Source organism: Ursus maritimus, unplaced genomic scaffold (assembly GCF_017311325.1).
Source record: "Ursus maritimus isolate PB19 unplaced genomic scaffold, ASM1731132v1 scaffold_32, whole genome shotgun sequence".
NCBI classification, from domain to species: Eukaryota; Metazoa; Chordata; class Mammalia; order Carnivora; family Ursidae; genus Ursus; species Ursus maritimus.
In genome coordinates, this window is record NW_024425786.1 from 24,013,087 (window position 1) to 24,025,727 (window position 12,641).

The window sequence follows — 12,641 nt, forward strand, 5'->3', positions numbered from 1 at the left end:
TTTTAAAAGGTTTATTTGTCCAAGCACAAGCAGGGGGAGCAGCAGGCAGAGGGAGAAACAGGCTCCCCGCCGAGCAAGGAGCCCGATGAAGGACTCGATCCCAGGACCCTGGGATCATGACCTGAGCTGAAGGCAGATTTTTTTTTTTTTTAAGATTTTATTTATTTATTTGACAGAGACAGCCAGCGAGAGAGGGAACACAAGCAGGGAGAGTGGGAGAGGAAGAAGCAGGCTCCCAGCGGAGGGACCTGATGCGGGGCTCGATCCCATAACACCAGGATCACGCCCTGAGCCGAAGGCAGACGCTTAACGACTGAGCCACCCAGGCTCCCCTGAAGGCAGATGCTTAACCAACTGAGCCACCCAGACATCCCAAAAGATACTTTCAGATAAAAAAAAGCTGGGGGTGCTGTGGAACCATAAAGGAAGCCCCTGTCCCTTCAGCAGGGAGCTCGGGGTGGACACCTGGAAGGGCCTTATGACCCAAAGGGCAGGTAGAAGTTTGACAGCTTGATTTATTGGTGAAGTAGTTCACCTAGAAATGCACATGCCCAGGAGGGTAGTGGGAGGAGGTCACCAGGAGCCTATGTGCCAAGTTAGGGAATCTGGGCCAGATCCAGAGGACTGGAGGGACCCCTGAAGGTGTTGAAGTAGGACATTAGGAAGATCCATGAGCAAGGCATAAGGTAAGGAGACCAGAGACCTAGGCATAGGCAAGTTGAGGCCCAAAAGCGAATGTCTGGGCACTGTCATCACTGCTGTTCAGGGCTTTCTGCCGTAGGCGGCATCCTTTGGCGTTGGCCCATCTGTGAATTCCTTTGATTTTGTGCCTTCCTTGAGAAGACCACATTCTCCATACAGTTCTGAAGAATGCGCTGGTGTTTTACAAATTCCTGCTCAACCCGCCAAGCCTAGGTGCTAAAGTTGGGGCTCCTGTACCAGCACCATATTCTCTCGAAGCCTGGGATGGCCTGGCATAAAGGATGGCTATGTGAATGCCCAAAAAATGGCAAAGACAAGTAAAGGGCCCTTCCCTCCAGGCCTCCACAGCAGGTGTGTTCACACTGGCTGTGACAGTTTCCTCCCTCGGAGCCTCTGTCCCTTCGGACCAGGGTCCAAACAGGCTGATACTTTTCTGTGCTGGCCCCAATGGTTCCAGTCAAAGATCCTTTGGAAGGAGTCCAGAGAGGCTGCCCCAACTCTAAACTCCCAAGCCACGCACCTCTGAAGATAGCTTCACCCTAGGGGTACTCCTGCACCTGCCACCACTTTCCTGGAGGGACCCTGGTGCCCCTCTAGCAGCTGGAGGAGAACAGCTTACTGGTTGTCCTCTCTGCCTTTGCAGACCCTTCCCTCCAGCCTCTGATTATTGAAAAAGTCCTGAATTAATGTCTCCCCTTCTCAAACAGTCTAGGTGTTGGAAGCACCTGGGAAAGGTCCCTGCACGGGTGCCCGTGGAAACAGAGCCCATCCCTTTCTAACTTATCTGGAGACCCCGGTGCCGGGAAGCTGCTCCTGCCCAGTGGGAGGGGAAGGAGGACTAGGGTGCTGTGCATGTTGCCCTGGGGCAGTTACTTGAGACTCGAGGGCAGCCTGGCCAAGGATAAGCCTGTCTCCTGTTGCATCAGATGGTTCTCTGGGGACCTGAGCTGGGCGCCTCTGCCAGGTCTTTAAATAGCTGCTCCATTGATCTGGCCTCCCAGGCAGCAAGGACAGCTCTAGGTCAGCCTCTGGGTGGCGCTCAGGTTTCCCTCCTGGGGGCTGGGGTCCAGCGCCAGGTAATCGCACCGATTTCCCTCCGACCTGATGCTCCCCACGCGTGTCTCTTAGACCTGGGGGTGGGGAGGGAGGAGGCTTGGTCCCATCACTTCATCAGGGGCTGAATATAGTCCCCACTGCTTACCAGCGAGGAGTGTCTGGGTATTGTAGGGTGAGTGGTATTACCCTCCAAAGACTGTAGTTTACTTTCAGCAGATGGGATGATGACAGTATCTTCCTGCAGGATTGTTATGAGAAAAAAATGTACCTAACGGTGGACCTGGATTTCATAGTGGTTGTCTTCTCTTACAGTTTGTTTCTGCTGCTGCTGGACTTAGGCTTATGTATATATATCTTGTATGCTTATTTATGTCTTACATGCTTAAGTACATTTTCTGCCCCCATCCCTATCGCCCCACCCTGGCCTTCTGACAAAGCCACCACCATTTTGTAAAGGGACTGTAGCTTCTCCCCGAACTGATGGGAAAGTGAGTTTTTTAGATTGCCATCAGACAACCGACGTTAGTCACCTTAGCTCAGCTGGGGAGGTAGAGGCAAGGGAGAGGGACTGCCTGGTTAACCGTCGTAGGCTCCTCCCATCTTCTGCATCCCGACCGCTAAAGAAGGTCACTTTCTCTTTAAATGCAAATTACCTCCTGCCTGCTCTGCTGGCACCCGCTCGGTTCCCTAGGAGGAGAGCGCTGAGGGCGGAGGGAACGGCACCGAAGCCTCACTCCTGACCGACACCTCCAGGTCAGTTGCCCCCTTCCAGGGTGTGTGTGGGGGGTGCAGAACGTCACAGGTCTGACGCTCCATTTTGGATCCCGGCTCCCCAGCTGAGCGATCCATTTGGCACGCGGCTTTGAAGACTGAGCATGGGAAATAGATCCCAGGTGGCCCCCAGCCATTCCTGGGGAGCAGGGGCTCCTGCTCCAATTCTTCTATCAAGTCCTTAATTGGGCCAAGCTGCTGCAACGCAAGACAGAGGGCGTGCTCCTGTCTCCCCTCCACCACACCCCCTTGGGGCCGCCCAGCCAGGTGCTAATTTCAATGCTGATGCCCCCCATGGTGCCACCATCACAGGGTGCAGACCCAGGCTGGGTGGCGGCAGCCTGGAGTGAGCAGCTTGGGAGAGTCCCTGGAAAGGGCCCCCAGGCCTCCACCGGGAGGACCTCAGCAGACCTGAGGCTTAGGGGGTGGAGCTGGCCTGGAGGCTGAGCGGTGCCAGCCACAGGCACAGCCATTGTTGGAGGCCCAGACGGCCGCTGCCCGACCACCCACCCCACGCTGGCCGCAGCTGAATCGGAGCCGGGCCTTTCTGACGGGGGAGGGGGAAGCGGCAGGAAGCCCGTCCCTGAGAACTTCTGGGAGTTGCCTGCTGTTTGAGGTCGGGGGTGGGCGGAAGAGGAGGGATGCCAGTGTCTGAGTGGGGGGGAGATCCCACAGTGAGCCCCATCACCCATCCTCTGATGGTGACTGCCTGACACTGAAGTCTTCCTGGGCGCCCCCACCTACACCTTGGTCACCTCCCTTGCTGATGGGCTTTTCAGCATCTGCCTGGACAGCTGAATAAATAGAAGAGGACCCAGTTAAGACGCTCCTAATCGGCCACTGGCTTCCTGCCGGCTCACATCCACGCTGCCTCCCCCTCCGTTTCCTCTGCCAGCTCCACCCCCTCAGCTCCTGGGACAGGAAATCCCAGCAGCAGCGGGAGGACGGTGTCTGGTCCAGCCCTTCCAGGCAGGGGCCAGGTTTTCAGGCCAGGGCTGGAGGGCAGGTGGGGGACCTGGGGTGGGCCCTGGAAGGTCCTTCAAATATACATTCAAGAACCCAGCGGTAAGGTGCTGGCATCTGGCCCTGCCCATCCTGGACAGAGGAGGGGACCGAGGCCCTGGCAGTTGTGAGGGGACAGTGGGAAGGTCCCAGAGCCCTTCCTTTGCAGCTCTCAGGGGTGGCTGGGTGAAGTGACGTCTTTGCCTCTCACTGTCTCAGCGGGACCTGAGGCCCAGCCGGCATCCAATGGAGGACAAGAAGAAGAAAAGGAGTCCCAAGCCCTGCCTGACCCAGCCAGCGCAGGCCCCGGGCACACTTCGAAGGGTCCCTGTGCCCACCAGCCACAGCGGCTCTTTGGCCCTGGGACTCCCTCATTTGCCGTCCCCCAAGCAGCGGGCCAAGTTCAAGAGGTGGGTACAGAAGGAAAGCAGGGCAAGGAGGGAGGGACCCCAACTCTGGGCTGAGCCCTGTGGGAAGGAAGGTAAAGACAGCCGTGGCCTGAGCCCTAACTGAGCCTTAGCCTTAATAACAACGGACACCTTCCCTGGGCTGCCCCTGCCGGCCGCTGAGAACTCAGAGAAGCCTCAGCCCCAGCCTCTGCCCTCAGCTGCAGGGGAGAGGCTCGATGGGTGACTGGGATCTCACACCATGTTGATGCACGTCAGAGCGGGGAGTGGGCGATGCTGCCAAAAAGTAAGGCTGTAGGGCACACTGGAGAGACAGACAGACAGACCACGTCTAAGCTGAAGGAGTTGCCTGACATAAGTACGGAAGGAAAATATTGTGTGGGAGGTTCCAAGAACCACAGGAGGTTGGTGGCCCTGGAGTGTCATGGAGCAGGAGATGGTAAGGGGAGACTCGGATGTACAATTTGAATTTTTGCTTAATTTTTCTTAATGATTGGGGATTTGGATCCTACTGTACGTGTCCACGTTTGTTTCCCACAAAACACAAGGCGTTCCTTCTCCCATGACCGTGCCTCCCTGGGGCTTAGCACGCTACCTGCCTGAGAGATCTGTCTGGGGACGGCCACACTGGGGTGTCGCTGAAGCTCAGGGCTGGAGCAAGAGCAGTAGGAAATGCAGCAGGATGGGGGGCAGGCTGAGAAGGGTCCTTCTGTGTCATCCTGGGGACAATGGAAAATTCAAAGTTTTGAAACAGAAGAGGAGCTGAAAGAGATTTTTGGGAGAGGCGAGATGGCTGTCGTGGCAACAAGGAGTAACTGTTCGCAGTGAGGACAAGGGATCCACCCAGGGTCGTGGGAGGAATGAGGGCAGGGCTGAGACAGGGACCCGAAAGCCCCCCTTGAGGCCCAGCTCTGGCTATGAGGGTCTTCTGAAGAAAAAGACTTCCTTTGACCTCTTCTCCCTTCCCCTCCTCACTCACTCCCTTCCCTTCGCAGTCCTGGTGCCCCGGGCAGGGCCGGCTGGGAAGACGAGTTAGTGCCTAGACTGATGGCCTAAAACACTTCGGGTACCTGGCCGCCTCCGCCCTGTGACCATGCCCATGCCCCCCCCCCCAGGGTAGGCAAGGAGAAATGCCGCCCCGTGCTGGCCGGCAGTGGGGGCGGCCCCGCAGGCACTCCCCTGCAGCACTCCTTTCTGACCGAGGTGACGGATGTCTACGAGATGGAGGGGGGACTGCTGAACCTGCTCAATGATTTTCACTCAGGCCGCCTGCAGGCCTTTGGTGAGTCCCCGGCTGGGCTGAGCGGGGGTGTGGCCGGGGCCAGCGTCCCAGGCTGCTCCCAGGGCTGAGACAGGTGTTGTCCAGGGAAGGAATGCTCCTTTGAGCAGCTGGAGCACGTGCGGGAGATGCAGGAGAAGCTGGCTCGGCTGCACTTCAGCCTGGACGTGTGTGGGGAGGAGGAGGAGGAGGAGGAGGAGGACGGGGTCACGGAGGGGCTGCCTGAGGAGCAGAAGAAGACGATGGCGGACCGCAACCTGGACCAGCTGCTTAGCAATGTGGGTCAGGGCTGGGTGCGTCTGTTCCCGGGGACGCGAGGGGCTGGGGGAGGCACATGATCCTAAGGCTATTCGGGCCCCTGGGTGGAAAGCTGGAGGTGCATGGAACCCCAACCCCCACCAGAAGATGGCTCACCGAGCATCTGGGGTTTGGCCTGGTGCCTCTCCTGACAGAAACCTCCTTTTCTCTCTCTTGACAGCTGGAAGATCTTAGTAATTCTATGTATCCTTTCCTATGTGTATGTGTGTCCACACTGCCCACAGACGAAATCCGTTTCCTTCTTCCCACCACCCTCCAGGAGTATTTATAATAAAACTAACATCTCCCCCTTTCTGTCCTACTGAAGCAGAATTAGCCACAAACTGCCCCCATGCACATTTCTCCCGAATATTAGGGGAGAGATAGTTACAGGGAATGTGATTTCTTATGAAGATCCTTGCAAGTGAGGCCTCTGGCTGGCTCAGTCGGTAAAGCTTGGGATCCTTGATTTCTAGGGTTGTGAATTCCATCCCCGTGTTGGGTGTAGAGATTACTTAAAAATAAAACCTTTTTAGTCACACTAGTGAAAAAAGTTTTGTTTTTTTTTTTTTTAAAGAGAGGGAGAGGGGGTGAGCAGAGGGAGAGGGAGAGAATCTTAAGCAGGCTCCACACCCAGAGTGGAGCCCCCTGCAGGGCTCAATCTCACAACCCCTTAACTGACTAAGCCACCCGGGCGCCCCCAAAATAAAATCTTTATTAGAAAGAAAATCGTTGCAAGTATTTTAGCTGACACCAATCCATGGCAAAGCTTGTCTGATGTCTTCCTGCTCTTTCAACATTGAACAATTATTATCACTAATCTAGATTATCTCCCCATCTAGTCTCAGCCAGAAATAGTGCGGGTGCAAGTACCTTGCAAGTACCTGCAAGATCTAAACCAAAAGAGAAGGGAATTATTCACCTAGCAAGGAGGGCAGGTGTGGATTGCAACCTGGATCACGGGTCACCCGAGTCCTCCGACCCCCCCCCCCTTTTGTGCAACTGGAGAAACGAAGCCTCGCAGGTCGGGCAGACAGGGCAGGAAAGGCTGGGGTCTACAGCATCGCAATCCTTGACTGGCACAGACAGAAGCTGCACCTGGCCGAGAACGCCGAGCCCGAGGAGCAGTCCGCTGTGTAGGTGTCGGACCCAAGCCCAGACTGCCCCTCTCATTCCCTTAGAACTGTGACTTTTTACGGACTCGATCGGGTATTCCGCGGCCCCCCAGGTGCTATGCGGGAGGGGGGCACTGGATGGAATTAAACCAGAAAGGTTTAACTGGCTCCTCGTGTGCTTCCTCCACTCCTTGTGTCTCCACACGCCGAAGGCCCCAGGTCCCTGCCTCCGCAGAGGCACCCTTGCGCGACACACTGTGGTTTGGGTGGTCCCGCTCCGGGTGGCGGGGGCAAGGGGGAAAGGGACTGGAATTCCCAGCGCGGCTCTGGGAGTGGGAATTGGGAGCGGGCGACCCAACTCTGGCCGCCGCCGCAGCAACACGGCTGCCATGGAGACGACAGGGGCGGGGCCTGCACGCGGCGCGGACTAGTGACGCAACTGGCAGGCGCTCCGGCTGCACCCGGTCTGTTGGCGCCGGGATGGAGCGGGAGCGGTTGATTCGGAGGGTGTCGGTGCTGCAGGTGCGGACCCGGCGGGGGGTGCACGATTCCCACCACGGGATCTCGGACTGTGACCTTCGAACGAGATGCGGCTACCACGTTCGGTCGCCTACCCTCATGCCCGCCTCTGGAGTTACCGACCCACCCCCACCGCCCTAAAGAATGCTGGGACCCCACGGACCCCCACCGGCCTTCCACTCCCACCATATGCTCCTGCGGGATCCAGGAAGTGTCGGGAAGGGCCTTAAGTTCAAGAAGGGGACCCAGTCCGGCATCCTCCTTGAACCACTGGAGACTGGCCTGACGTACAGCGTCATCACCTATTCTTTTCCCGCGGCCAGATCCCGTCTGAGTCACTGGGACGATCTCTCCAGGAAAATCCCCCCAATGCCCCCACTTTTGCAGTGATAAGCATTTTCTTTCCCCCTTATTCTCCACGCAGGCCTGCGTCCGAGGCTTCTTGGTCCGACGCCACTTCCAGAGTCTGCGAGCTGAGTATGAGGCTATTGTACGAGAAATCGAGGGTGATCTGGGCACGCTTCAGTGGACAGAGGGCTGGATTCCCAGGCCCCAGTTTCTCCCAGAGGTAGTAGACACCCTAGTGGAAGAAGGGAGGGGTAGGAGGGACCTGGGCAGGGGATTCAAGGAAATGGTAGAATCCACCCTTCCTGTTGACAAGCTTTTCTCAGTGGAAGAGACTCCACTCCTCACATTCGGATCCTTAATCCTTACAACCTTGTATGCTAAATCTTGGCATCCAGATATCTGGAAGGTTTACCTGTGAGGTTCTCATACTTCTCATTTCTCAGAAGGCAAAATCCCATCGGACCCGGAAATCCCAAGGGAGGGCACCAAATCCAGAGCAGGAACTGCGGAGCCGCTTCGCATGTAAAGAACATGAGAGAGAAGCTGTCTTGGAGGAGCTGATGCTGAAGAAGTCAGGAGAGAGCTCCGCAAACTCAGGAAGTCTTCCCTGCGGAGGTGACAGCCCCTGGCTTTGGGATGAGCACAGCAGGACAGCCAGGAATCCCAGCCAAGGGGAGACCAGAGATAAGTCAAGGATGGAAAACCCAGGTACCTGTGTGCCTAGATTCAGGGCAAGCCCCTGACCCGCTCTGGGCCTCAGCTTTCCCATCTGAAAAGTGAAAGGCTTGTGCTCCATAAGCTGCATCCCTCTCTTTCTTCCTGATGCCTGGTTAAGGGCAATTTGTGAGTGGGCATGGGCAGGGTGCTAGGGCTTAATGGTAGCCAGCGCCCAGTGTGTACTAAAGCCTTCTCCATTTTTCTTTCCTGCTTCGCAGAAACTGCAGGTCCAGGACTGCCCTGCAGCCAGACTGAGCTCCAGGAGCTCCAGTACCACCACAACCACTTGGCCATGGAACTGCTCTGGCTACAGCAGGCCATCAATAGCCGTAAGGAGGTAGGCACTCCCTTGGAGCCCTGCCTGCACATTTAGGGCCAAGGGTGGGGGTTAGGGAAAAGCCTCGTGCTCTGTGCTCAAGCAGTCCTGCCTGGTACAGTGTCTTTCTCTTCCCCAACAGTACTTAATTCTCAAACACACACTGACATCCCCGGAGGCCAGCCAGCCCAGAGACAAGCCCAGCGTGTGCCCAGACCACAGGGCACAGACCTGTGAGAGGGCTGGGTCGCAAACAAGCCCGCCACCGAAAAACCAGTCCTACAGAGACAGGACCACTAGAGAGCCAGACCACGTGGGTGACTGCTGGAAGCTCAAATCACCACCCCACAAGACCCCGGAAAGACTGGCCACTGCAAATAAAAACACTGCTGGGGTCAAGTTCAGGGACCCATGCTACAGGAGGGTCGGGCCACAGCTGCCCACACCATCAGGTAACCAGGCCTTAGAGAACAGGTTCACCAGAGACCCAGACTGCGGGGAACAGACTTTTGGACGGACCTACCCGCCGCTGACGACTGTCCTGGACAACTGCACCCCCAAAGGCCTCAAACCTGGGAGCTATTGTTCTGAAAAGGCCAGGACCCGGGTGCCCACACTCTGTGAAGACCCAGAGATTGAGTACAAGTCTTCCAGGAGGCCAGAACACAGAGAGCCTGATTGCCAAAGAGCTAGGCCACGGAAGCTGGACCTCTCAGAGGACCATTGCATCTGGGATGAGACCTCGGCAGAGCATGGTGGCCAGGATCTCTGGAAGACTAAACCACCTAAGGGCCAGCTCCTTAGTGAGAAAAGCTCCAGGGATAGAACCTCCAATGAACCTAGCCATGAGGAAGGGAAAAACCCGAGGACTGTACCATGGCAATCCAGGCCACCTGAAAAACCATCTTTGACAGGGTCAGCCCACATGGGAGAGGAGCACTGGAGGGGCAGGCTATGGAAAACAGGACCACCAGGCTAGGCCCTGGGGAGCCAGGGGAAGCCCAGGTTCCATAGAGGGATGCTATGAAAGGGTGATGAGGGAGGCAGGGCCTCATCCTTGCTCGCTGGTACCAGCTCTACCCCCTGCCCTTGGCCGTTGGTGGCTAATGGGGCCAAGAGAAGCTGGAGCAGAGCTGCCACCAGTATAGGGAGGGGAGGGAGACGGACATTCTTTCATCCTCTGCCTGTGGCTTCATCCAAATTTTGGGACAGGGAGTTACCTGGGGAAGGTAACGGAGAGCCTGATGGAGAATAAAGGTTTTCCACGGATTCTGTACCGCTTGCATTCGTCTTCTGCCTCTGTTCAGGACAGACATTGGGCCCTCTGTGCCTTTGCTGCTGGCACACGGCATCTTCCCCACGGCTGGCTGGGAGCCACAGTCCGGGGGCAGATGGGCCATCCGTGGGAACAGTCCCCAAAGCTGGTCCTCCTTTGAGCTCAGCCCTTGGGCTGCAGAGTAGCGGGGAGCCTCTGAGGCGTCTTCTCTAGCTGGTATTGGAACATCTGTGTTTCGGGGTGATCTCCACCACTGCCTCTCTCATGGAGCCCCAGGGTCTTCCTTCCAGTATAGTGATCAGACCCGCCCAACTCTCTCGAGGCCCCACCAAGGGCCGGCTGGATGAGACCCTGAAGGCAGACATGTGCTCCTGCAGTCTCTCCGCGCCTTCCTGGGCGACGGGGCAGGACTCCACTTCTGATTGGCACTGCTCCCAGCCTGCCTTGGTTGCCTGGCAGCAGTTCTGCGTCTCTCGCTGAGGACACATGATGGCCGGCGGTGGCAATCCAGCAGCCAAGAGGGTGGTGGTATACCGGAACGGGGACCCCTTCTCCCCAGGCCACCAGCTGGTGGTGAGCCAACGCCGCTTTCCCACCCTGGACACCTTGCTCCATGAGGTGACCTCGACTGTGCAGGCCCCGGTGGCTGTGCGGGCCCTCTATACTTGTGGTGGCCACCCTGTCACTGACCTGGCCGACCTGCAGAACGGAGGGCAGTATGTGGCTGCTGGCTTCGAAAGATTCCGCAAGCTGCAGTGAGTGGGCCGGGGCTGGTTACAGCCTTGGGAGGGCGGTCACTGCAAAAGCAGTCGTGTTCGTGTTCGCTCTTCCTGTGTATGCGCAGGCACTGGGTACGTTCTCTTCGGGAATACAGCGGCCCTACGCAGGGGGGTGCTCTGTTCCCCGTTCTTTAGAATGGGAAATCAAGACAGGCTGAGTCACCTGCCTCAGAGTACGCAAGTTACAAAGAGCGAAGCCACAGCTCTAGGCGAAGTAGGACGCTGATGTTTATGCTGTCAGAACCAGGCTGCGAGAACATTCTCCTGCAGGTGGAGCCCCTTTCTCCAAAGGCTTTTCTTGATTGGGTCCTCTAGCACCAAAGGCTAAATCCATCCATGGCTTCCTCCCTGCTGTAATTAGGCATCCTGGGCTCTCCACGGGCTGGGGTCATCCCCTTTGCAGCGTGGGGCCATGCCTTCCAAGATGGGAGAAGAATTTTGAGTGTCTGAGCTTCCAACTCAGATCTGGCTTCCAGGTGCTACTCAGCTGTCCCCTGGGGTTGCTTACAGTAGCATAAGGAGCAAGGGGTGGGAAGCCAGACAGACTTCGAATCTGGGCTCCGTCACTTCCGTATTACTGTAGGTGAGTCATGTAACTTTCTCGTCTCACAGAAAACGAGATAAAACCTTGTGAATGAGAGAATTTCTGAGATACAGTACGATGCTTAATGAACTAGTTTCTCTTGACCTTTAATCTTAACGGTTTGTGTCTGAGACCCCAGTCTGGATGGTCAGCCTGACGCAGGGTCCTAAGGCAGGTTGAAGGACCAGCATCTGTTTCTGGACAGATGTCTTGAGAGTATCCCGGTGGGAATGGATACCTGGTAAGCTGTGCCCTAGGCCCTCACTCTGGCAGCCACTAGGGTGTTGAGGTCCCAGGCTCCCCAAGATGACCTGTGACCCATCTGTCCTTTCAGGTATTTACCCCCTGGACGGAAGGATCCAGGTGGGAAGGGCAGCAGACTACGAGTGAGTCCTGGGGGATGCTGGCCTCCAGCCCTCTGTCTTCTCACCCCTCTTGGGATTGCCTCCGATTTGGCCTGGGAAGTCAGGGGCTCTAGAAATAACAGGATCTGTCAGGTCCATGGGGGACACGCCCCACATCCACTCTGGAGCCAGCTGCTACCCTTCCTGGGGTACAGGATTTTAAGACTATCCCTTGCTCCTTGCCCAGCCTTTTACTTTATCTCCAGGTTGTGGTCCCCAAAAGAGAGAGGAAGTTGTAAAACATATGGGGGCAAGGGGATGGTTGGAATGTGACTTCGGGGAGGTAGAAGGTTCCTTTGGTGAAAGGTGTGACCCATCCCACCCTCCCTGCCCCCTCCTTCACTCACCCTACCCGCCTTGGACTGACCCACCCCTAGCCAAAAGCCTCAACTCTCTCCTGATCTGAGGGCCTGACTTGGGTTTCAGGGTCCTCCAGTGACTCACTACCCAGGTGACAGGACCCTTGGACCGCGACCACCTGCAGGTTCCCCCTGCTATATCCAGTGAGTGCCAATGAGGGGGAGCAGAAACACAGATTTTGTTTCAGTGAGACCAAGAAAATGTGGGTGGGTTTGTTCCTGGAGCCCTTGGTCACTGGTGGGGATATAGAAAATCCCAACATGCCTGATGGGTGAAAACGGACCCATGCCCCGGTTCTCAGACCACCTTCCGGCTGTGCTGCCCTTCTTCCTCCATGTGTGGGCCGTTCTGGGGACCCTTCTCCTTACCAGACTGCTCTTTGTCCCAGTGTGTTCAGGAACGGGGACCTGGTAAGTCCCCCATTTAGCCTGAAGCTGTCCCAGGCTGCCGGCGAGGACTGGGAAACCGTGCTGAAGCTCCTGACTGAGCGGGCCGGACTGCAGGCCGGGGCTGCGTGCAAGTGAGTGTGGGCTCCCGGGAGCCCCCCTTGCTGACCGGGGCTGTCCTTGCGGACGACAAGGCAAAAGGAAAGCACATTTCCCCAAACAGGACCTCCTTCTATGCCCTAAGGAGAGGCCCCTCCAGCTGAGCCCCTGGAGCCGGGGCAGAGCCGAGGTGACTGGCCCGTGTGCCCGGAGGGTCGGCGGCCC

The 12,641-nt window shown here is 57.0% G+C and overlaps 3 protein-coding genes across 5 annotated transcripts in view; all 3 read left to right on the forward strand.

The window, feature by feature from the left end:
• Positions 1-2,413: 2,413 nt before the first annotated feature.
• CCDC28B (coiled-coil domain containing 28B) lies at positions 2,414-6,797 on the forward strand. 3 transcript variants are annotated; one of them, XM_040619182.1, is made up of 7 exons: positions 2,445-2,511; positions 2,595-2,796; positions 3,751-3,941; positions 5,054-5,220; positions 5,305-5,495; positions 5,696-5,718; positions 6,600-6,797. In XM_040619182.1, the coding sequence occupies exons 3-7, from the start codon at positions 3,778-3,780 to the stop codon at positions 6,652-6,654; spliced, it is 600 nt and encodes a 199-aa protein (XP_040475116.1). In that variant the 5' UTR covers positions 2,445-2,511; positions 2,595-2,796; positions 3,751-3,777; the 3' UTR covers positions 6,655-6,797. The 3 variants fall into 3 exon arrangements, with proteins under 3 accessions (XP_040475115.1, XP_040475114.1, XP_040475116.1); XM_040619180.1 differs by lacking the exon at positions 6,600-6,797 and having other exon boundaries at positions 2,442-2,511; positions 5,696-6,067; XM_040619181.1 differs by lacking the exons at positions 2,595-2,796; positions 6,600-6,797 and having other exon boundaries at positions 2,414-2,511; positions 5,696-6,067.
• Positions 6,768-9,798, forward strand: IQCC (IQ motif containing C). Its single transcript, XM_040619178.1, has 5 exons — positions 6,768-7,151; positions 7,573-7,716; positions 7,940-8,204; positions 8,432-8,550; positions 8,672-9,798. The coding sequence occupies exons 1-5, from the start codon at positions 6,768-6,770 to the stop codon at positions 9,506-9,508; spliced, it is 1,749 nt and encodes a 582-aa protein (XP_040475112.1). The 3' UTR covers positions 9,509-9,798.
• A 102-nt stretch (positions 9,799-9,900) lies between these two features.
• The window catches only part of DCDC2B (doublecortin domain containing 2B), a 5,168-nt gene continuing 2,427 nt past the window's right edge, over positions 9,901-12,641 (forward strand). The window contains 4 exon segments of the mRNA XM_040619338.1: positions 9,901-10,560; positions 11,502-11,553; positions 11,998-12,074; positions 12,320-12,451. Coding sequence (XP_040475272.1) covers positions 10,292-10,560; positions 11,502-11,553; positions 11,998-12,074; positions 12,320-12,451 — 530 coding nt within the window. The 5' untranslated portion in view covers positions 9,901-10,291.

Coding starts and splice junctions, on each gene's coding strand:
- CCDC28B (XM_040619181.1), top strand. CDS start 3,778: ATGGAGGACAAGAAGAAGAAAAGGAGTCCCAAGCCCTGCCTGACCCAG. Junction 3,942..5,053: donor CAGCGGGCCAAGTTCAAGAG/GTGGGTACAGAA, acceptor CCCCCCCCCCAG/GGTAGGCAAGGAGAAATGCC. Junction 5,221..5,304: donor AGGCCGCCTGCAGGCCTTTG/GTGAGTCCCCGG, acceptor GGTGTTGTCCAG/GGAAGGAATGCTCCTTTGAG.
- IQCC (XM_040619178.1), top strand. CDS start 6,768: ATGGAATTAAACCAGAAAGGTTTAACTGGCTCCTCGTGTGCTTCCTCC. Junction 8,205..8,431: donor GTCAAGGATGGAAAACCCAG/GTACCTGTGTGC, acceptor CCTGCTTCGCAG/AAACTGCAGGTCCAGGACTG. Junction 8,551..8,671: donor CCATCAATAGCCGTAAGGAG/GTAGGCACTCCC, acceptor CTTCCCCAACAG/TACTTAATTCTCAAACACAC.